Raw genomic sequence first — 22,294 nt, forward strand, 5'->3', positions numbered from 1 at the left:
CTTGGGAGCCGACGTCACGTGATGACTTTTGCGGCTCTTGATCAGGGGTGTCTCTAACACTGTAATGTTCACTGATATACGTTGTCTGTACTGTGGGTGACCCCTTAAAGAAGCCCTTTACACTTGCAAAACCATCACTGACATTTATTATCATATTTTGCAGTTCCGCGATAAAGCTCACATAAAATTTATTTCATCAATGTACTCTGGTATGTAATAATATTTATACCAGGTACAAATCAAATGATATTACACTCTTTTCTTGCTGCAAACGCGAACTACATAGCTAAAACAATAAATAAATCTCGCATAAGAAGCGCCAAAGCCACGATACAATTATGAGGCATGCCTTAGTGACGGGCTCAGGAATTATCGGCCACCTGGCGTTCTTTCACGCGCACTGAGGTTGCGCAGACTACACGACTTTGTACGACGTTGCTTCCGCCGAAATGTGGCGACCACGGTCGGAATCGAACCTGCGACACTCGGGTCAGCACCCGAGTACCGGAACCATTGAGCCACCATGGTAGAATTTCATGGCTAGAAAGCTAGAAAACTTGGAGGACGCCTGAACTTTTCTATCGTGAGTAGAACGCAATAGCATTGTCGAGCATGTGCGCATTGGCTTCAACCATGCCGCTGCCAGGACATTTGGACACGTGAATTGACCGTTTAAAAACTACTATTTTAGAATGTCGAGTGTAAGTTATGTCACAAAGTGCCCACTACGCCGTAACTCTTCCTTTTGGGTGATTCCACACCAAACTTCCCAGCCATTTCGGCAGCTATCTCACATGTATTCGAAAAAAAATTGTGCTTATTTACTGCATTCGAAACAGTAAAACGGTAGAATATTTCCGAGAAAAAAATTGGTCACGTGGCTGGCTGCCTTCTGGACTTCCTGGAATGTCGCTTGGGTGTTGTTTGTAGAACAATTTATTTTAAAAGTACCGCGTCTTCTCTCTACGCGAAATTAGATCTACATGTTAAGTAAATGTGCCTGTGTAAGGTGTTTCAAGATGTTGCAATACTGTACCGTGTATGAATATCTGAGTAGTGAATACTTATTCCACAGAAAGTAATTTAGCAAACCGTCATTTTTGTGAATATTCTGACTCCATTTGCACAATGCGCTGGTTTAAATAAAGAACAGCTTTATACGTAAATCAAAAGCAAATAAGCAGTTCTTTTTATGTGGGAAATTTTACTATTACATTTGTTTTAGCAAAAAAAATAATTTTTAAATATTTATATTGACGCCTATCTTCCTATTTGGTCATACGACAGCTGCCGCCTTGTAATTTACCTTTGCCGTCAATGGAACAGTTCAAAAATTATTTCCTTCGTTAAAAAATGGGATTTTAAGGTTTGCCATATGGAAATAAATGTTTATTTTCTTTTAATTTCAGTAAAAGGGTGATTTTTAATTGGGACATTCCATAGTAAAAATTGCATCACAATATGGACAAAAATGACAATTTCGAGGAACTTGTGATTTTTTTCTCGTAAATTTTAGCAGCTTGAGAAGTCCAAAACATTTTTTCTCAAAATATACATTTTGTGGAGTAGGTATTTTTTATTAAGATATTCACACCACGTGCAGTATTGCAATAGAAAAAGTGCAAACATAACACACTTTGGCTAAATTATTGGAGGCATATGTGCCAGTAAAATTGTACTTGTATTACTGAGCTTCAAACATCTCACTCGAGCACCATTACCTAACATCTAGACCAAATTTGGTATAGAAAGAAACAGCGGCACATTTGAAATAATATTTTCCACAAAGAACACCCAAACGGCATTCCGGGAAATTCATAGGGCAGCCACGTGACGAAATATTGTTTTTCTCTCAGAAATATTTTAGTGTTTCACTGTTTTCAATGCAGTATATCAGCCCACTTTTCTTCATATATATTCGAGATGGTCGCCAAAATGGCTGGGACGTTTGGCATGAAATGACCCTTTTGCAATTTGACGAACTACCCACTAGCAGCAAGTATTGTAAGGTGTCATCCATAACTGTGCAGCTTTCTACTTTGTCATGGGTGTGCAGCTTTCAACGAACCCGTGGTTACTTTTGGGTGGATATGAAAAGTAGCCAGAACGAAATCTACGGGTAGCCAAAGTAGCCACACCACTCAATTATATCGCCAGTTTGCTAGCCAAATTGAACAGATGCGGTATTACAAGTATAATTTTTTCATCATTGAATATGAATAATTTAAATAATTCTATTTTGAGTAAGAAAAATCGAGACAATGAAAACGCGGTTTTTTCCTCTGGCTTGTTTTTAAACACACAAGTCGCCAATAAATTAATAAATTACAATAAATTGGGTCCGCCTAGTATAGAGTAGTTTTGAACACTACAACCAACAAAAGTAAAAGCTGTAAAAGTTGAAGAAGTTTTGGCTGGAAGCCATATATCAAATTTGAGTACTCCAGCTTTCATGCCCGCTCCGCCGCGGTGGTCTAGTGGCTAAGGTACTCGGCTGCTGACCCGTAGGGCGCGGGTTTGAATCCCGGCTGCGGGGGCTGCATTTCTGATGGAGGCGGAAATGTTGTAGGCCCGTGTGCTCAGATTTGGGTGCACGTTAAAGAACCCCAGGTGGTCTAAATTTCCGGAGCCCTCCACTACAGCGTCTCTCATAATCATATACTGGTTTTGGGACGGTAAACCCCACATATCAATCAATCAATCAGCTTTCATGCCCAAGTTACTTCACGTCGCAGTGCCTTCTTGTGGGGGAACGTGTGATTTATAGCACGTGCTTTGGCGGTATCCTTCGTTAGGTGCGTATAAAGACCTCATTTAGCAAAAATGAACCTCTGCTCTCAAGAGCTCGGAATACCAGCTCCAAAATTGGGTTGTCCAAAGAGCCTGCTATACGACGGTGGGGCAAGGTCTAATTGTCCCCAAGTGGCAGCCGCCCACAGTGTCGCCCTAAGAGGTGGCACTTCTCCGGGTATCTAAACAGAGTTTTTCGTATACCGTACGGAGCTCTTTGAGCTTGTTGTGCGCCAGCTAGAGTGACCAAAACTTGTCATCAACAATCGGTGCGCATTATCTTCGTAATCAACTTACGCTTCGCTCCCGCAACACCATGTGCCTATTGGCCAGACACGGAATACAATGACTAAGATTGGCTAGCCTACTGCGAGACCAAAGATCGCGTTACGTCACGTAAAAGCTAGTTACGAGGTTAAACATCAGGTGACATCACGTAACACGTCTCGAGAATGAAACTACATTACACAACGTCACAAGTCACCAGACTCGAATCGCGTAACATCACTAAACGACTAGTAACGTCACTAAATGTAGCAGAACATCACGTAAGGTGTAGTCACCTTACTTAAACCACGTAAGATGCAGTTTTGTGACATGACCCGGCACAAACATATTAGGAACTAGTCATTTGTCTGAAAGTGCGCAGCGCCACACCACATATAGTTACATGATTCCAAATTGATAAAGCATCATTTATACTAGTCGCATGACTAAAATCACATAACATCACATAGCAAGTAGTCACGTGATTGAAATCTCGTAATATGACATGGCCAGTCAATTGACATGTCCCCGCCACAAACGAAGTAAGAACTTGTCAGTAGAGCGGAACCAGGCAACCCCGCATAACAGCTACTTACATGACCAAAATAACGTAACATCTTTTACATTCGTAACAAGACTGCAATCTCATAACTAGGCATAGCAGTCACGTGACAGCCTACGTGCTGTCACGTGACTGAAACCACGTGACAGCACGTAGGCATTGCTGCCACTCGTTCATTATGAACCACGTTCGTAATCGCGTCCCATGTTCCCGCCATAACCCAGTGACACGTGCGTATTCCGAACACCAGCCATGTCTATTCATATTTAGTACTACTCTAAAAACTGCATTTTAGCCTCATCTTTAGCCTTGCTAGAAAAACCTATTTAGGCGAGACATTCACTTCACTCTTAGTTCTAGTTTTACGCCATTATAGTGAAAGGTGCGTAATTTTTCCGAAAACCATTAAAATGGTGGCAGAAATTGCTGCAATCTTCGATGTCGAATGACTCATTGATTAGTTGATAGATTTCACTAAAATGATCCTCTATCACATAAACATTCAGTCCCATTTTGATTTCACGGTTACGCTTTGCATTAGGCGCAAGGACAAACAAATTTATGTTCTAATCCAGATGGTGATTATTGATGTTCCGCAATGAATCACTTAGAGAGTTTAACAATGCATTTAGTGTCTATTTCATAAATTAGTCACTATTCTAGCGGCAGCTGTGATAACTCTATAAGGTGCCCGGGAGCTGTGTTCATTGAAAATGGCACTTTTGCTATCGAGCAGTTTCATAATATATATCGTTAGCCCCCTTCAAGGGGCCTGATAATTGTTCATGTAATTTGTTTTAAGGTTACAAGGGTACTAGCTAGAGCGAGTTTGCAGCTATTCATTGGTAGGTTAATGCGCGCCACTTGAAATACGAAGGCTATAGAGCCGAAGAACTGTCGCTCCAATACGTTCATTGGAACGCTTGGGCTTGCATTGCTTTCGTTATTCGTCTGCTAAGTCTTCGTATTTCAAGTGATGCGCAATAATGTACGATTTCTGTAGGGAGTATTGATGAATATAAAATAAAGTTACAGAAAAACTACATGATACTGCAATTCACCTTCCCAACAAAGCGTGTAAACCCCACTCCCCCTTCTCATGGTCCGGTTTTGGACTCGAAAACCAGTTGCTAGAGGCTGTTATAGCCTCACTGTTGGAAAAGTTTTACTTACCTGTCACTAACAAAGCATCTGTAGCTCCTTTAAGTCCCTTTATTACGCTGTAGATTACGCCTTGTGCTCAGCAGTAGGGCGGGGTTTACGAAGGATATGCTACGACCTGTACATGCTGCAATTGAGTAGCAGAAAACATGCCCTGTCACTCACCTGGCAGGGCATACCAGCATTTAAAAACAGTGGAGACAAGTTGCCGTTCCGATTTCGCGATTCCTTTATAGCTCTACAATACAAACCAAATCAAATAAAAAATAGGGCATACGTTTCTCCACCAATTGTCCAACAGGTGCACGTAAGTGGAGTCACATGTGTCTGATCTGCCAGCTATCCGAAACGTTGCAATAGCGCTTCGAATTTCAATCACATGAGCATCTCTGTATTTAGATCGCCAACACTGAGTGCTGAAACACGAAGCGCTTTGTATTCTTAAAGTTTAAGGTGTGCAATAGCACACCCATTCATGTTTTCGAGCGAGATTCTGCTAATAATTACATAGAAGAGAACCGTTTTTGAGTGAACCAGCTTATTGAGAGATTATCAACTCCTGTGTTTCTTGCCTTGAAATGTGAAGCATGAACACGATGTGAAGTATTGGACACTACACACCCTTTTGCATGTACCAGCATCCTTTTTATAGGTAAACACCTTAATAATAGCAGGGATACCAAACATTGAACGTGAAGCTGCGTCATTCTTTAATGTTGAATACTTGTCAGCCTAACATTGTCGTGAATTAGAAACGTACATTCTTGGGCATGCACAATAATCCACAAACTTTGCGCTTGCTCTGTGTTAATGATGCGCTTTCACGTTTCCAGCTGTGAATCGTTTTGTTTTCAGCCCTCAACATGTGCTCAGTGTGGACTAAGCAACGCTGTGTACACTTTAGGGCCCGCCGACTAAGTTCTTTTGCAGGATATGTGGGGTTGAACATCCCAAAACCACCATATGATTATAAGAGACGCCTTAGTCGAGGGCTCTAAAAATTTCGACCTCCTGGGGCCTACAGAATTTTCGCCACCACCATAAATACAGCCACCGCCACTGGGTTTCGGTCCCACGACCGGTCAGCAGCCGAGTACCTTAGCCACTCCAGACCACCGCAGCGGGGTGCAAACTAAGTGCAAACTAACATTTTCGATCATTATCGTGACCTGCAGCGCAAACTTCAGTGTGAATTGTGAAAGAAAAAAAAAAGTACCTATCAACTTGCTTACATGAAGCCGAAAATCAAGACGCATAAGCCACTACTGCCAAGAATATGCGTGCCCAAAATATTCGCACTGAGGATATTGCTCAACATATTTATTTTCGATCCCGTACTAAATTTTACAAGCTGTTGACAGCGTTGGGGAAGGTGCAGACGCTTTTAGCCAGTCTTGACAATCATGATTGTGTGGAAGTAGCTGTACTATAAGATTACCCCCTGTAATTTTTGTGGCAGATGGCGTTTTGTACCTTTGTGTTCTGTTTCGCTTACATTTCAGCGGATAGACCAGCGTCAATAAAACCAGCTCGAATTTTTTCATTCGTTACTTCTACCAGTTCCTTGTAGTTCTTGCCACGTTCTACTTTTTTATTTGTTTATGTGTGTATAAGAACACTTACTTCAATTACTGAATGAATTAAGAAACGAATGATTGAATCAATCAATCTCAACCTTAATTTTCACTTCTCATCGGTCACTTTCTTCATTGCTTCTCCTAGCAGAGTATAAACGTTTTTAGAAAACGTCTTCTTTGCCGCTCTATGGAGTTCCGCTCACTATGGCAGTGATTTCACAACTCACCATGGCAGTCAGTTTTAATCTTGCTACTTATCACACTGTGTTCAACCAATCAACTTCTTTCCATGTCACTGAACCCCACTTAATTACAAGCCTTTCGCTGTGTCATCAGTTACCTCCTAGCCGACCTGGCTTTTTTCTTGGCGTTTACTTTTTCACATCCGTGATTCGTGACATGACATTGTCCACTAAAACGGTTATTGTTGTGCGACAACACAGTGAACTCTATACTTTAGTTCACTACAAAAACTGTAGAAAAGAATTCACTTGCTTTAAAGTTCCGTAAGCGAAATATTCCCTAGAATATGGTAGAGCAGTGGGCACAGTATACGTGCACACGTGACAATAGTTTTTTCTCCTGAAACTCACCGCCAAATGATTGTTCATTCGTTACAATCCAGGAAGCTGTTTTGGTGCCAGCATGCGGAACATGGCTTAATTGTTTTCAATAGCAACGCACCAGTGGTAAGCCCTGGCTCGCAACCCACACACACCTCGTGGTAAAAGATCAGTTCGAAAATCCTCGCCACCAAAGGATGCCATCACTAGAATTTGTTTGGGTGCTATATATTACTCAAATGGTTCTCACTGCTGCGGGGTGGCAGCTTGTCTGCATACTATTTGGAAGATATAAAGTAACTTTATTTTTTTCTACTGCTGAAAAAATTACATAGACAGTCGTGTAATAATTCTGCTGTGGCAACACTCGTAACTTGAACATTTATAACGAGAGTTCATTTGTCCCGGCATTTGTTAGTAACCCAGATGCAAAAATACATTTTTCTTCTTCGCTGTTTCGCATCTTGGTGACACGACTGGTTTTCTCCCCAACATCTTCGTCGTTGTGAAGCAAAGTCGAACCACCATTTTTGCTTTCTTTGTCAACCTAAAGTGAAGACAAAATGGCAGAACGGTATTAGTGAACCATCGTGCAGCTGCTTATCGTGCTGTAAAGGTGCCTTTACAAGTGCTGGAAGCAGCACAATATTATGACTGCTAGAGGTGTGCGCATGAGCGACGCAAGGAGACGCACCTTGCTACTGACGTGTGAGGATCGTATGCGGATACATGGCTGCTTATAGGTAGAGTATGAGATCTCTTATTGGAACATCAAGGACACATCCATCCCCATTACGTTATGCGCACGCACCCATGCACGCACCCATGCACGCACCCTTGCACACACACACACACACACACACACACACACACACACACACGCACGCACGCACACGCAAACACGCACACGCACGCATGCACACGCAAACACGCGCACACACAAACACACACACACACACACCTTACCTGGTTCAAATAATGCGTGTATCCAGGAGAACATGCAGGCTAAACGTTGAAACAGTTCATGTCGCTATAGTTATTATTTTGACAAGTAGAATTGTTTTCGTAAGGGCAGTATGACACAAACATTAAGGCCACAACTACTGTCTTAATGGACACAAGCTCACTTGTCAAAACGCTGACTGCACATTTTTCAACCTGAAGTTTTGTCTGCTCAACCCAGAAAGCGGGGGTACTATGGTAAGTTCTAAGGATTCACAAGTACTAATAAGAGCTGCGTGGACTATATAACTAACAAAGTTAGCGAATTGGCAATGCAAAATTCAGTCGCCTTAAACTTGCATACCTCAGAGGGCGCCTCACTGTGGCCCCAGAACAAGCTCTAGTGAGAGGCTGGCAGTTGTGTGCTCAACAAAGATCATTAGGCCACCAGAATTTTTTCAATAGATTCGTTACGAGCTGACAGAGAATGTTAAAGCGGCGCGAAACCATGGTGTTGGGGGGTGAGCTCAAAACCTTTGGCACTCACTCCGCGTAGCCTTCGGAGGTCAAATATTTCCCTACCCTCTCCGGCATCACAGCAAACGGTCACGTGCGCATGATGTTTCCAATCGAGCCCAACCCTCGAGCACGCGAGCAGTGTTTCTTTGTTGACCAGTGTTGTTTTGTTGTCTACTGCCTGTTTTTGTGGCATGTATGCCTCCGTGCATGCTCGTTTCGACGTATACGCGGTGAATTAGAGGAACGCATTGAGGGTTCGAAAGCGCAGAACCATTATTTCGTATCGACGGCTGACGTCTACCTGATGCACTAACTCCGGTGAGTAAGTGAGTGAGTGAGAACTTTATTATGGTCCAGTGCAGCCGATGGGGTCGCCATGCACCTCACGGCTACACTCACGTGGAGACGAGTAGGTCTAGCCTGACGGCCCTGTCAATGGGCACACTGGATGGCGAGGATTTGGTCCTGAAGTTATGGGCAGCGCAGAAGTGCATCCCACTCGGCTTTGCTAAAAGTCGGTCCAAGCGACCCGTCCTCCCAGAGCATGTGTGCTAATGTAATGGTCTGCCCACAAGCGGCGCAGTTTGCGTCGGAGAACTTGTGAGGATAAACTGCATCTAGGTATGCTAACAACGGGTACGAATGGGCACGAACGCATGCACATTAGTCATGCACATTAGTGCATGACTAATGAGCGCATGCACATTAGTCATTGTAATTCACAAGAAAAATTAAAAAGCACGCGCGTTCTTATTTTGTTTCCCAATATATAAATTTAATTTTTTTCATCTATTCAAGCAACAAATTGCATGAACTACACATGTGATGTGAAATAATTTTCGCTGTGTAACCTGCTACTGCTGGGCCCGCCACGGTGGTCTAGTGGCTGAGGTACTCGACTGCTGACCCGCAGGTAGCGGGATCCAATCCTGGCTGCGGCGGCTGCATTTCTGATGGAGGCGGAAATGTTGTAGGCCCGTGTGTTCATATTTGGGTGCACGTTAAAGAACCCCTGATGGTCCAAATTTCTCCTGCCCTCCACTACAGCGTCTCTTATAAACATATGGTGGTTTTGGGACGTTGAACCCCACATATCAATCAACGTGCTACTGCTGGCCACGTCAGAGCACAGTAGACTGACGTAACATCACTGCTGTCTACGTACAACGATTCCTACGGCTAAGCCATGCCCTCATTAGACATATTTAGTTGCGCGTCCACAGCATCCTGCTAGCCATTTTCAATTACAGACCAGGTCTGTACTGCTGCCCACGTGCACCTAAGTCTGTCTATTCTGTGGGAGTGCGCCCGCAAAAGGAAGGGCAAGTGGCGTTCATCTTGAATTTGGCCCATTTCCGCGGTGCGTAGCACTGCAAAATTTTGCAGACGTGATCGTTAACGTATCATGTATGCATTGAACTCGTCAGCTTAACATAGTCGTGCTTGGTGAGTGACCCTAAAACAACCAAGCATATAAGAACGTTGTTACATTAAGTACTCATTTCGTCCAATCCAATCATTTCTTCTGCATGCCCTTACGTTCAGCCCTCTGTGTCTCATTAAATTATTATTTTTTACTTTTTAAACATAAACATGTCGGCCAGTAACAGCGGCTTGCCAGACCATGGTAAGAAACCTTGATGTAAAGCCGCTAAATATGTTATGCTATAGCCTTTTAAAAGGAAAACTTTACTCGTCTACTCGACTGAGTTCCCCTGTGCATCTCCATGTGACCTTGAAACAAGGAGGGGAAATATCGTGATAATACACGCAGAATTTGATTGTTGAGTTGCAGTTGTACGTGAGACTGCAGCGAAAGAGTTCGTCGGCTGGTGTATCTACCTCTTTGAATATCCTTCCACATCGTTCGAGGTGAACATGGAAGTAGCATGGTCACAACTTTCCTTACAGAGCTAAATTGCGTGCACCCTGCCGCCAGTGCATGTAGTTGCACATTAGCGCCCGTATTATCAACGTGAAATATGAAAGTTTCTCCTCTATTTTCTCCGTGGAGCTATTTTAGACAAGATTCAGCTCACACGAGTAAGATATTCACTTTTAGGGGCGAAGCTGCACCTGTAGTGTGTAACAAGTGTTACATTTGACCTGCAAGGTGGTGCCGGTGGGAGATTTCTCCTGTGCTTTGTTGAACAATTAGAAGTTCCTGGCGTGCGCGTTAACTAAAATCCGAATGCTCCTGTCTCTCATTCCCCATTAGCAGCCATTGGCATGTTCAGTAAGGAACGTTAGTAGAAGTAGTAGTGTTAAAAGCCGACTTCTGCTGTCTCTCATTTGCAGTAGCAGCCATTGTTTACCTCCAAGGTAGTGCCTGGTGAAATTTTCCTGTGCGTGTATAAACAACAAAAAATTTTTGTCCAAAACGCCGTTGATTGACGAAATAAACCAACGAAAGACGTCAGATGTTTTCTAAACACAAAACGAAAAGACGCCAGATGTTTCTAAAGCAAAACAAAAAGAAGACGCAAGCTGCTTAACGAAAGACGCCAGGTGTTTTTATCGGGTGAATTAACGGAAGAAAATTTCACAGTATTACTTCCAGGAGCTTCACCCAATCTCATCATCATTCACCTCGTGGATCTGCCGTCAATTTTTTTTAATTTATTCGTGTTGACTTCACCTTTTTGAACGCGTGAGACATTTCCACCTTTTTACGTGTACCTCTAACGCTGAGTGGCCTATTCGTATGCATCTGCATAAAAAGCTCATTGTGCGCCCCCGTCCTTCCTACAGCATTTCAAGACGCATGCCCAGGGACTACTTCACGTAATGTGACATTTGCACAAGCTCCGCCTCCTGATGGTGCATCCCCGTCTTTCCCAATGCGTTACGAGACACGCGCCCAATAGGACTACTTCGCGTAATGTGGCGTTTGCAGAAGCTCCACCCCCCCCCCCCCCCCAGCTTGTTCGTCAGTGCCAAAAAAAGTTGTCAAGGGCACTTTACAGAGGAACACGTCAGTGCGAGCGTCTGTTGGTAGTTTAGCTGCCTGGCGTGTTTCGCGTCAGCAGCAGCGACAGTCACACAATGTAACAAAACAATGGTAAGGAGTGCACGTAGTATGTTTGCTGGCAAACGGCGTTTCGGCTACGACGACAAACACGTGTAGCCAAGTAAGCAAGTTGGTGATTGCACAACTGTGCCTAGTCGAGCTTAATCATACACATTTCTTGTTTCTGAATTGTCGATGCACCTACACTTTCACGGCCATCATGTCAAAACTACATTGATTTTACGCAGTAACGTTCGCAAATGATATTTGTCATTTTATGGAAATAACCACCGTTATATTCCACGTGTTTTGGACTTAGCGCTGCATGGCAATCGTCTTTTTTGCGCCTTTAGACTTCAACAATATTAACAGGTATTGTTGTGCTCACCTGACTTATGTTAGCAAAAAACTTGAAGCGCCTCCACAGGTTTAAGAAGAGTGGACTTGTCAGACTCACGTTGTTTCCGCATGCTTTGACTCCACCTTTAGAACGCAAAAGAAATTGTACTGTTGAACACAGACGACACACGTACAAGGTATAATCTCAAAGTGAACCCACACTATTGATTCTGTTCATGCCAATAACTTCCTCGGTGAAGATGAGAAATGTTTAGTGGGCATAATATAGCCTGACCTGATCAAGCTGCGCAGTAGAAGTCCTTCTCGTACCAGATGAGAAGTGCGGTATCAGAAAATTTGGCAGTGAGATCTACAGTCAAGCCAGTTTGGAGGAAGAGTATGAAAGAATGCTTAACGTAATAAGCGTGTAGTCGGTTGTGCGGTATAAAAATAGTAAAGAAAGGCATGGCTGATCCCTTTGTGATAGAGATTGGTAGAATACAAAAGGGAAGCGTGTCTTCACAGAGGTAGTTGAGCGTTTATTGTGCATTCATTTGACACAAGGCCGAATGAGTGAAAGATACTGCTACAGAATGTAACGTTACGCGAACAACCCGAAACTTAAAACGTGCACCTCATGCAGAAAAAAACCACAAAATGAGCATACACTGGTAGATCGCAGACTAACAAGTGCCACAGCAAGGGAGCAGTGTCCCTCTGTGCCTCCAGAAGCACGGAGGCGCGAACATGAAGGCTCCCTAGACACGGCTCCACACGCAAAGCGCGCTGCCTAAACACAATGAAACAAGCACAAATCGACCGCTCCAGTGTACCTAAGACGAGCAAGACAACTGTCAGAATCGTTACTTGGTGTGTGAGCAGTGCGCTTCTTTCGAAAATGCGGCCGCTGCAGCGAGCGAAGTGACCTTCATGCACTGTAACTTGAAAGTGAATTTCCAGAGGAACACGCGTGCTCAAATTTAGGAGCATGTTTAAGAAGTCCAGCTGGTCGAAATTTCCGGAGCCCTCCACTACGGTGTTTCTTCCAATCATATAAAGCTTTTGGGACGTTTTACCCAACATATCAATCAATCAAACTTCAAGTGAAAGCACAAGGCGTACAAAGCACCCCAACTACGAGATAAGTGTGCGTGCATGAGTGACCACGCAACGTAGAGGTGTGCGCGCATCGCAACGAGAGCAACGAAGACATTAAGAGCGCAGCTCTGCGTCTCCTTCGATCAATCTCGCCATAGTGGTGATAAAAACACGCTGAAGTCGCTGAGCCCTGGGGACCCCCAAAAGTGCACGGTCTATATAAATATAGTATATGGTGTATATAAAAAGATTACCGTTAGCATGCTCAAAAACAATCGCGCTGTGGCCGAGTGGTTTCGGGCCACGCTAGTGAGCAAAGGGTCGTAGGTTCGAACGTACGGTGACGGAACATTTTGTTCTACGTTTTCCTTTGCGTGCTTCTAGTTTATAATTTACAACATCGTATCCATAACAGACACGTCAAGGGATCCATGGTGTTACACGGCATAAAATATTTTCATGTTAAAATAAATTATTTTACGTAGTTGAATACAACGTTAAGCGTCCACATGGGTGTCTTATAGTCGCACTTGGCCTATGGTGTTCTTGTGCTATGGTATTGCCGCGACAGCTTGGCCACGTTCAAGTAGCCCGCCGCAATAATCGTGGCACGAGCACCAGCAAAAACCGGCTGGCATGCGCCCCGCGTTCGTGCGCTCGGGCAACGAGAAAGAGGAATATAGTTGGATCTGCGCCACTCGGCTACTCGGACTCGACGACCATAGTCGTTAGACTCGTGGGCACAAGTTCGCCCTAATAAAGACGCTTGTTTTTTTTAGCCTGTCTGCCTCAGCATCGCTACAGTATGTTCTTTGGTTTACTCTTGTCACACCGCATGGTGAAATCAATATCAGAGGGCATGTAAAACGAAGCGTGTTGGCAATATTGACAAAACTACGTTGCTACTAATCCGTACTGTAACCCCCTTCCTCCCCGCAAAAAAAATTATCCTCTGCTTTCAAATAAAATTTATTCAAGTAATACTCATTCTTATCCACAACACTAAATTATTCTGCACCATGGGTGAGCTTAGAACTCTATGATATTACCTGTATAGACTATAGCTAACTGGGACCGAAATACTCGATTAAGGGCCATTTTTACCTCTAGACATTAACAGAGGGTTGTTAAATTCCAGCTTGCCCTTTGACGCATAAACAGAAATTACCATGATCATGAGCCCCCACACACTTTCTTCGTCCGCTTCTTTCTCTTCTCCATCTTCTGCTCCGCTTGCAGAACACAAGTGCGCGGTCATTTGACCAACGTGCAATGCAATAATTCTGATGAGTGACAGAGTGTGCGAGAGAATGAGAAGAAAAAAAATGTGAAAAAAGGAAGAAACAAAGGAAGAAACAGACTTCATGTCCTATCTATCTATCTAACTCTCTATCTATCTATCTGTCTATCTATCTGTCTGTCTGTCTGTCTGTCTGTCTGTGTCTGTATGTGTCTGTCTGTCTGTCTGTCTGTATGTCTGTCTGTATGTGTCTGTATGTCTGTCTGTATGTGTCTGTATGTGTCTGTATGTGTCTGTGTCTGTATGTGTCTGTGTCTGTGTCTGTATGTGTCTGTGTCTGTGTCTGTGTCTGTATGTGTGTCTGTATGTGTGTCTGTGCCTGTGTCTGTATGTGTGTCTGTGTCTGTGTCTGTCTGTCTGTCTGTCTGTCTGTCTGTCTGTCTGTCTGTCTGTCTGTAACTTCAAGAGAATATCCGACAGGTCCGAGAAATTTTCGTATTGAATGAAGTTGAAGGTAGCACACGTTGAAAACGTAAACAAGGCGTTTACTAATGTTTCAGCCATGGCATGGCCTTCATCAGAGTCACACTCTGAATATATATTTATATGCTACCAATAAAACATTAAAACAAGTTTTTCTGAAAACTTGGCCGATCGGCTTCTGCAAAATTCGAAGAGAAGCAAATATAAGTCATTCCTTTAGCCGCTGAAATCTGGTGCGATTATTACTGAATGAAGCTGATATTTGCTTAACAAAAGCGTAAAATAGCACCATTTCGACACAAGCGTGTTTTGGTATTTCACTTTATTCTTTGGTGGACACTAATGACGGCCATGCCACGCGGAATTATTAGCCTTAATGACTTTCTCAAAGTGACAAGCTGCTTACCTGTTAATACGCCCAAAGCTGTTCCAAGCAGGATTGTCAGTAGGGCACCAATGAATGAGCTCCAAAAGAACGAGAGTTCATACAGGGGAAATATGTGGGATCTGTAGAAAACAACAAAATAAAGACGCAATATCAGACCTTTCAATTAGTAGGCTGCAGGTCACAGATGACACTGCCTCAAGATTGACCAAATATGGAAGGCTGAGACCTTTCCTCGGTACCTCTAACAATATGGCAAAATGCAGTGACGTTCTTGTGCACTATTTTTTTCATCTTTTAGATTATCTTTTTCTCGAGTCACGTTTATCACACTAGCTTCCCGTCGTGGTGGCGTTCTGGCTAGGGTTCTTCTGAAGCTCACGGGATTGAATTCCACTCTCGTCGGTGGCGTTTCGATGCAGGCGAAATTTTTGAAATTGATGTACTTAGTTGTAAGGTGTGTTTTTAAAAACCCGAAGCAGTCGAAATTTCGGAGTCCTTCTTGAAGTTCTGTATCGACAAGTGTCATCTATATTAGTGATTCCGTTTGAGTGGCTCCTGTCATCGTGCATTTCCATGCGTGAAATTTTCGAATAGCCATATTTTGGCTATTCGAAAACCTAATATAATATATATAAACACCTAATAGAATAATAATAAACACCTAATATAATATATATAAACACATACGGGTGTATGTGATTTTTTCTATTTATTTATCATTTATTTATTGCCCAACGCACCTGTGTATTCACAAACCACTGCACCACATGTGTCAAAACAAATTTTGAATACGCTACTTGGCTTTGTCTTGTTTTCACACTAGCATCATAATACCTAAGGCGTGGGAGTGGGCTGGCCTTGCTGCCCCTTTTATGTCATTTCAGCATGGTGCCATAAGTAATCATTAAGAATGATGTCTTTTTTGTACATCCACGTGTCTTTCTTACTTTATTTGTTGAACCCGTTCGCCTCATCTACAAACCTGCTTGGCACCACAGTGTGTGGCGGGGCTCCGAGATTTTCAGTCCCGAAACTACTGTTCTTCTCAAGTAGAGGGCACCTATCTAGTGTGCCCACAAACGCTGGCGCTGGTGGCTTGGAGAATAAGCTCTTGCCAACCGCGTGCCACAACTGGAGCAAACAGACCACCATGCTCGACCAAGCAGCACCCTGCGAAATTCGTCAATATATAACTATACGAATTTTTATCAATTCATAATAATTATTGTCACAGTTGGTCCGTATCTAACGTAAGGATATGCTTCGATATCATACGTAACCAATACACCCTTCACTTCAACAGAAAAAGTTGATAAAGAATTCTATCAGGCCGGTTGGTATGATGGGACTGACTTGCGCATGTGGTTTTTGTTGTTTTTGCCTTTTATTATTTTTTCTCTTTCATTCCCTTTACAAACTCTGACGTTTGCAATAAACGTTAGGTTGAAGTTAAGCGCTTGAGTTGTGTGTTTCGTTTAATGGTTGCTGCGCTTCCTACCAAGATAAAAAAAGTCAATATTGGTCAGTATTATATTTGTAGAAATACATTGTCTAAATATTGAAAAAAAAAAAGAAAACAGGCTGTGCGTGCTTCACCAGTTGTGCTCAGAAGGTAGTCAAGAATTTCACGTGTTGCTCGGGCCACCAGTATTACGCCTAAAACAGAATTTACCACTTTCGTTCGCATTTTTTTTTTCAATATACAAGACGTGTGATATTTAATCTTGGGTATTGTTCGGAGAGCACCCATCTACGTTGTGTTCAGAACGTCTCTTATACGAGGCAAGCATACACTCCTCTAAACGAAGACGATAAGCAAGCTAGAATGTGAGGTGTGCGCTAGGGTAGTGAGGGTTGTGGTGTCTTCCGCAATGTACTTTGGATATATTCTTAGGTGTAATTATTGTGGACGTCTAATGACAATATAGCACACATAGACGCCTACCAGCGAGGAACACACACATAATACTGCTAAGGGGCCCCCTTGTGTGTGCATGCACGCGTGTTTGTGTGCGTGTGTATGTGTGTGTATGTGTGTGTGTGTGTGTGTGTGCGTGTGTGTGTGTGTGTGTGCGTGCGTGTGTGTGCGTGTGCGTGCGTGTGTGCGTGTGTGTGTGTGTGTGTGTGTGTGTGTGTGTGTGTGTGTGTGTGTGTGTGTGTGTTTATAAGCATTCCCGAGGCTAAGGTGGTGCATGTGTGTTTTTAGCTACATGCAATGGAATACTATTGCATAGAGTTGCAGCCACGAAAGTCCACACTACATCATCACGACAGATAGCTTCCCTTTGAGCCATGCTCTCGAGATTCCCGAAAAAGAGGCTTTCCTTTTTTTTGGTTCATGTCACACTGAGACAAACCGAACTAGACATACCTTTGCATTGACCCAGGGAGAGGATATGGCTAGAAGGATGAGACCGGCGAACGGACCTGAGGCCGATGCGTACAGGGAGAGGAAGAGCTGTGGCAGAGTAAATATATTTATTTACGGTGCAGTATATTGTATAATCCAGCTGAAAGTCAACATGGCATTTTAAATTGCATACCTGCGTGGCTGTACCCATCAATGGAACAGCGATGGCAAACAAGGTCATGATGCTTCCACTTGCGAACGCTGGAAAAATTATTATCCCCATACTAATGTAACTGCCAGGCTCACAGCTTCAGCAAATCTACTCGGAATATGATATAGCGTTTTCACAAAGGGAAACGCTGGAACAAAAAGCTGGGACACGTTGTTTTTTGAAAGCGAGGTAAGCTTCACAAACCTCACTAACTATACTCAGAACCTTTACTTGCTTTCATGTAATGACTAGATTTATCATGTTCTGCCAGGCTGCATTAACTTGCGTGATGTTTTGTCACTGAGCGTGAGTGCCTTTCTTCCAAATAGTCCTTGAACAGGATGTCAAGAAGCACTCTTTCGAAACTCCCAGTATAAGCCTCAGCTATAGTGAAGTAGAGTTCACCACAGCCTCAGCTAAGGGGAACGCTGGGGGCGGGTGGTGATATCTTTCCTTTAAAAGCTAAGCTTAAATTCTCCGCGCCGATTGTGTAACCTGGTATGCGCCGAAAAGCAACCGTTACCCTAGCCTCAGTCCCCGAAGGAGACAGTCCACGCAGCCGCCTCAACGAGTTTACCAGGCGGATGCTTGCCGAAAACGTGCGACAAACCATCCGTCCAGTTACCGGGGTGCATGAGCAGGGTTTGCGCATCAGTTTCTGAACCTGTAATTGAGACATTATCACACTGTCTGTGATGGGCTGCGGTTCGACACCGCTATATGTACGCCAATCAAATAGCTAATATTCACCAAGATGGCCGCATAAGACCCCTCAGGTCAACCAGCTTCAATTTCTCTTCAGCTTGGCGTGGTCGTGGTAAACTGCTTCGTTTTTTATACATCTCAGCGTGATCAAAGTGCTTTTCTAATCTAAGACCTGCTTTTTAGAATCACCGTAATCACCCAAGAGTGCCCGAACACGTCTCAGTGGTGCCGGAAAAACAGCGCGAAAGCAAAAGGCTTGTTGGAAGTGAAAGCTTCTCACTTCATCTACCTTCAAGGCGTGTATGAATGTGTTGCGGGTCAGCATTTTTTATTGCTCTCTTATGTTTAGAAACATTCATGCGGCAATTTCAACTGAGAAATAATTCAAAACTTCATTGTGGGTGAACATTAGCGTATTGTCACGGAATCGTGACGTGGCCAAAGACGAAAAACTTCGTGTAGGGATTTAACTGTTTATTTGGGCGAACCTGTGCCCGGCAAAGGGAAAGCCTAATTACAGCAGCAGTCTTGCACAGATAGCAGTCTCGGACTGATAGCGGCGAACGCAGCGTCGGCCTTCGATCAACAACTCAACAACTGACAAGCGGCAAAGCGCGTCGGCATTTATACCCTTGCCGTCGAATGTTCTAGCGTTATCGCTGGCAGTGACGTAAGTTCCAGAACAATCTGTACCGTTCGCACAGTGGGCGTGATCTTATCGAAATGATCTACTACAGTCCGGAACCTTCTAGAAACCTGCAGGCACGGTTTGCGCCGAGAATCGTGTGGTGTTTCGGAACGATAACAAAAACTTGTGAAATGAAACGTGGCATTGCCCCCCTCTGAAAAAAGGCATCGTCCCGATGCTTTAACTAAAGATGAAGGTACAATAATAATGCAAGAAAATACAATGAATAAATTACAATATAACAATAATACAAAAAAAACACTGTTTCAGTTTGTTAACGTGCATGAAACGGCTTGAGGCGCGGGACATGAACGACTTCAGGTCGCGATCGGCGTCGTTGAGAGTTCGTGATGCCGTCGGGGACAACCTCGTAATCAAGTGGGCCGAGACGTCGAACCACCTTGTACGGTCCGAAGTAGCGTCGCAGAAGCTTTTCACTTAGTCCACGTCGGCGTATCGGCGTCCACACCCAAACACGTTCACCGGGCTGGTATTCCACGAAGCGTCGTCGAAGGTTGTAACGGTGGCTGTCGGTCGTCTGTTGATTCTTGATACGAAGACGCGCAAGTTGTCGGGCTTCTTCGGCGCGTTGAAGGTACTCGCTCACATCGAGGTTTTCTTCGTCGGTGACGTTGGGTAACATGGCATCGAGCGTCGTTGCCGGGCTCCTTCCGTAGACCAGTTTGTATGGAGATATCTGCGTCGTCTCCTGCACCGCCGTGTTGTATGCGAAGGTCACATACGGAAGAATGGTGTCCCACGTCTTGTGTTCGATATCGACGTACATTGACAGCATGTCGGCGATCGTCTTGTTAAGCCGCTCGGTGAGGCCGTTGGTCTGTGGGTGGTACGCTGTCGTCCGGCGGTGGTTTGTTTGGCTGTATGCCAAGATCACTGGAGTTAAGTCGGCAGTGAATGCCGTTCCTCTGTCGGTGATAAGGACCTCCGGGGCGCCGTGACGTAGGACGATATTTTCGACGAAGAACTTAGCTACCTCGGATGCACTGCCTTTTGGCAGGGCTTTTGTCTCGGCGTAGCGGGTGAGGTAGTCGGTAGCTACCACGATCCACTTGTTTCCGAAAGCCGACGTCGGGAACGGCCTCAGTAGGTCCATACCAATCTGCTGGAAAGGTCGGCAAGGTGGATCTATTGGCTGCAGAAGTCCCGCTGGCCTTGTCGGCGGTGTCTTGCGTCGCTGACAGTCCCGGCATGTCCTCACATAACGAGTGCGTCGGTGGTAAGACGCGGCCAGTGGTACCTTTCTTGTATCCTCGTGAGCGTGCGAGAAACACCGAGGTGCCCTGCCGTCGGATCGTCGTGCAGGGCATGCAGCAGTTCTGGTCGCAGAGCTGAAGGCACCACAAGGAGGTACTTAGCCCGAAGCGGTGAAAAGTTTTTCTTTTGTAGAAGACCGTTTCGTAGAAAAAACGACGCAAGTGCGCGCTTGAATACCTTCGGGACTTCGGCGGTCCTGCCTTCGAGGTATTCTATTAGGGCCTTAAGTTCCGGGTCGGCCCGCTGTCGTTCAGCGAAGTCGTCGGTAGTGATCGTTCCCAAGAAGTAGTCGTCATCCGGGTCGTCGGGTAGCGGTTGGTCGACAGGCGCACGAGAGAGACAGTCGGCGTCGGAGTGTTTTTTGCCGGACTTGTAAATGACAGTAATGTCATATTCTTGAAGTCTCAGGCTCCATCGTGCGAGGCGACCTGAAGGGTCCTTCAAGGTGGCTAGCCAACACAAGGCGTGGTGGTCGCTCACAACTTTGAAGGGCCTGCCGTAGAGGTAGGGACGAAATTTCGACGTAGCCCAGATGATGGCGAGGCACTCCTTTTCTGTTGTGGAATAATTTGCTTCTGCTTTGGATAGCGATCGGCTGGCGTAACTAATAACCCTTTCAAGTCCGTCAGCCCTCTGCACAAGAACGGCGCCAAGACCTACGCTGTTTGCGTCAGTATGTATTTCTGTCTCGGCGAATTCGTCGAAATGGGCAAGTAACGGAAGCGTCTGGAGGCGATGTTTAAGCTCCTGGAAAGCGTGTTCCTGCGGCGTTTCCCACTTAAACTCCACGTCGGCCTTGGTAAGGTTAGTGAGAGGATCGGCGATCCGGGCGAAGTTTTTCACGAACCGCCTATAATAGGCACACAGGCCCAGAAATCGGCGCACGGCTTTCTTGTCAGTGGGCGGCGGGAAGTCGGCGATAGCGGTTGTTTTCCGTGGATCGGGACGAACTCCAGACTTGCTGATAACGTGTCCCAGAAACAAGAGCTCCTCATATGCAAATCTGCACTTTTCTGGCTTCAGTGTGAGTCCAGACGTCTTGATGGCTTGAAGTAGAGCTTCAAGGCGCCGAAGATGCTCGTCGAAACTCGAGGAAAACACGACGACGTCGTCCAAGTACACAAGGCAAGTCTGCCACTTCAATCCTGCCAGTACTGTATCCATAACGCGTTGAAAAGTTGCAGGCGCTGAGCAAAGACCGAAGGGCATCACCTTATACTCGAAGAGGCCGTCCGGTGTTATAAATGCCGTCTTCTCTCGGTCTCTTTCGTCGACTTCGATTTGCCAATAGCCAGTCTTGACGTCCATTGACGAGAAGTACTTGGCGTTATGGAGCCGATCAAGGGCGTCGTCTATTCGTGGGAGAGGATACACGTCCTTTCTTGTGATTTTGTTCAGGTGGCGATAATCGACGCAGAAACGTAGGGTCCCATTCTTTTTCTTCACTAACACCACGGGGGACGCCCACGGACTCTTGGACGGCTGGATAATGTAATCTCGCAACATTTCATCAACTTATCTCTTCATTGCCTCACGTTCTCGCGTCGAAACCCTGTACGGACTCTGACGGAGTGGTCTGGCATTTTCTTCGGTTATGATTCGATGTTTCGTGATTGGGGTCTGCCGAATTTTTGATGACGACGAAAAGCAATCTTCGTATTGCAGGAGCAGGGCCTTGAGCTGTTCTTGCTTATCGTTCGGAAGTCTGGGATTGACGTCGAAAGCTATGGGAGGGGCTTGGTTCCTCTGAGCAGGTTCCGCAGAATCGGCGAGGGCGAAAGCAGTGGTGGCTTCGACAATTTCTTCGATGTATGCGACCGTTGTTCCTTTGTTCACATGTTTGTACTCATTGCTGAAATTCGTGAGCATAACCGTTGCTTTGCCTCCCCGCAGCTCTGCAATTCCTCTTGCGACGGAAATATTTCGGGTGACCAACAGATGCTGACTCCCTTCAACGACGCCTTCCAAGTCAGGTTATTTAGGAGCGCCGACTGAAATAATGACGCTTGAGCGAGGCGGAATGGTGACTTGTTCTTTCAGCACATTCAAGGCATGGTGTCCTGACGGCGTGCGCGGTGGTAGTGCTTCTTCTGTGGATAACGTTATCGACCTTGTTTTTAGGTTGA

General features: G+C 44.8%; 1 protein-coding gene across 1 annotated transcript in view; it reads right to left on the minus strand.

The window, feature by feature from the left end:
- Positions 1 to 7,201: 7,201 nt before the first annotated feature.
- Positions 7,202 to 22,294, minus strand: part of LOC119180199 (sodium-coupled monocarboxylate transporter 2-like) — a 27,993-nt gene continuing 12,900 nt past the window's right edge. The window contains exons 8-13 of the mRNA XM_075869095.1: positions 17,483 to 17,550; positions 17,311 to 17,397; positions 15,922 to 16,109; positions 14,958 to 15,058; positions 11,780 to 11,874; positions 7,202 to 7,467 (exon numbers count right to left, since the gene is read on the minus strand). Coding sequence (XP_075725210.1) covers positions 7,303 to 7,467; positions 11,780 to 11,874; positions 14,958 to 15,058; positions 15,922 to 16,109; positions 17,311 to 17,397; positions 17,483 to 17,550 — 704 coding nt within the window. The 3' untranslated portion in view covers positions 7,202 to 7,302. The remainder of the gene's footprint in view (positions 7,468 to 11,779; positions 11,875 to 14,957; positions 15,059 to 15,921; positions 16,110 to 17,310; positions 17,398 to 17,482; positions 17,551 to 22,294) is intronic.

This window comes from Rhipicephalus microplus, chromosome 7 (assembly GCF_043290135.1).
Source record: "Rhipicephalus microplus isolate Deutch F79 chromosome 7, USDA_Rmic, whole genome shotgun sequence".
NCBI lineage: Eukaryota > Metazoa > Arthropoda > Arachnida > Ixodida > Ixodidae > Rhipicephalus > Rhipicephalus microplus.